At 29.4% G+C, this 2,562-nt stretch overlaps 1 protein-coding gene across 1 annotated transcript in view; it reads right to left on the minus strand.

Moving 5' to 3' along the window:
* ro60 (Ro60, Y RNA binding protein) overlaps positions 1-606 on the minus strand; it is a 13,709-nt gene extending 13,103 nt beyond the window's left edge. The window contains exon 1 of the mRNA XM_016537364.1: positions 602-606. Coding sequence (XP_016392850.1) covers positions 602-606 — 5 coding nt within the window. The remainder of the gene's footprint in view (positions 1-601) is intronic.
* Positions 607-2,562: the final 1,956 nt, after the last annotated feature.

The raw sequence follows: 2,562 nt of genomic DNA on the forward strand, positions 1-2,562 counted from the left end.
TTAAATGTAATATATGTATGTTTATATACAATAATGCAATATATAATAAAGAAATATTAAGTATAAAATATATCCAAGATAAGATATCTTTAAAAATGTACTTTTAATATATATGTATGCATAACTTATCATTTATACATACAATATTTACTAATATTTGTATAGTTTTATACACACACATACGATAAATATTACATATAATATTTAAAACATGTATATTTATATACAATAATATATTATATAATAAAGCAATATAAAGTTAAAATAAATATTTACTTTTAATATTTACGTGTGCGTGTGTATAACATAAAATATACATTAACTTAAAATTCTAAAATAATATATATAAATAAATATCTATCTTTAAATATAAAATGTTAAAATAAATATATAAAAATAAATAAATATCTATCTTGAAATTTGCTTATATATGTACAGGTATTACATGCGTTATAGTCACACACACCATGGTATTACATACAATCACGTTTGTACTTGTTCTGTACCAAGTGCTAAATTGATAATAATAAATGCTAAGTGATATAATAATAATGACACGACTTTTTAAGTGCAACTTGCTGTAATACAACTCTAAGTATACTTCATTGTAGCTTTTAACATTTAAATAAACCAGTATATATATATGTTTGTATGTGACTTTGAGCTCTTCAAAGCCTGTCAGACCGAGCGAGCGCATCATGTTTGTTTTGTCAGCTTTATGAGGCTCAGATCACAAGCGCTTTTAATCCTGTTAGCCACCGGTTAGCCAGAGCGAACAAAACCTCCTCAAAATACACGCATCCAGCCAATACAGTTCCCACTGAACTGCTCCATCACACCCACACTACATCACTGATCAACAACATCGAGACCACAACCTTCAAATCACACACACATGATGAAGCAGGGAGGGGTAGACGGAGATCAGCTAGCCTGATGCTAACACACAGGCTCAATAAACTCTCTCGCTGCATGGAAAAGAACATCAAAATGCAGCTTTTAATAAGACCAAAAGCTCTCTACCTTTCTGTTGTCCTCAGCCAAAGTCTCTAGATCTTCCCGAGAGTCACAGCTCCTCCCTACAAAATCAGACTCGGGGAAGAAGAGAACAGCGAAGACTCCCGACTGAACTCAACACAATGGCCGCGTCTCAAAACCTAGTGACACTCCTAGCTAGGCATCATCACTGGCGAGCATATCCGCAACGCGATCCGCAACTTTTTTAGTAAGGATTGGAACTTTCCGAGTTAATAGAATCATGCGATATCATGCGCACGCTCTTCTGACTCTGAACGCGCCATTTAATGCTCTAAAACGCTGTCTAGGTAGGCAGCTCACTAGGTTTTGAGACACAACCCCAAAAAACGTCCCAAGCAGCCGTAGGAAAATAAACACACACACACACATATATATATATATATAAAAATGTATAAATATAAATATAAATGTGTGTGTGTGTATATATATATATATATATATATATATATATATAAATTACATTTACTACATTTACTATGTTTCTAAAATATTTTAAATATTTTTTTTCTAGCTATAGAGCTTTAAAACATAATGCATGTTTAATAAACATTCTTTTGCAATATTGTAGAATCAGATTGTTTTTAATAATATTTCATCACAGTAAAACAGTAATATAAAACCCGTATACATAATATATAATAAAAACAGTAAAATATAAAATGGATATTTACACTTGTGAACTGTTATAGTACCTTTATTATTGAACAACAACAAAAAATGTTGTAGGCTATACTGCCCTAAAAGAGAACAAACACAGTAGTTACGCCGACACAGTATTTTGACTGATTTGAAGTTAATTAAAATGAACAAAATCCAGTTTTCAGAAAATATTTTAACTATACAGTACATGGTAATTTTCTATTAACATGTACTTTTAAAAAATTAAGTAAATATACAAAATAAATATATAAAAATATACAAAAAATAAATAGGATAATAATAATTTTCCAACATCATGTGTGTTTAAACGGTTGTCTTTAGGTGTGCATATGACAGATTGTGATGACGCAGCCTAATGATTTACTGGGAAAGAACAGATTCAAACTTTTAAACACAAAACATAACAAGATATTGAATCTCTGCTGAATCTGCTTATTTGATAGACTTTTATGTTACAACTGCCTTTTTATATTATTTATTTATTTCTATAAAAAAATGTTAACCTTTGTCATTTTCTGAATTTTCTTCAATGCACAATGTTTACATTTTATTGTTTTTTATTTTTATGTTTCATCATACCTTTTATTTGTATTATTACCTTTTATTATAGGGTACAACGGGGCTAAAGGCCCACCTTAAGAAAAAATATATACGTTGTATTGAACATTAATGGAGAAACAGCTTTTGTGTGAAAATAAATCATTCAAGTTGTTTATTTTATTTTTTTTAATCTTATAAATGTATGAGGTGCCACACACGGGGTAAAAGGCACACGGTATTGATACAAATACTTCAGCTAAAATAATGTTTTTTAAAAAATAATGTCTAAGTTAATACTTGTTCAAAACAATCACTTTAGCAAAG

This window comes from Sinocyclocheilus rhinocerous, unplaced genomic scaffold, assembly GCF_001515625.1.
Source record: "Sinocyclocheilus rhinocerous isolate Xijiao unplaced genomic scaffold, SAMN03320098_v1.1 scaffold306, whole genome shotgun sequence".
NCBI lineage: Eukaryota > Metazoa > Chordata > Actinopteri > Cypriniformes > Cyprinidae > Sinocyclocheilus > Sinocyclocheilus rhinocerous.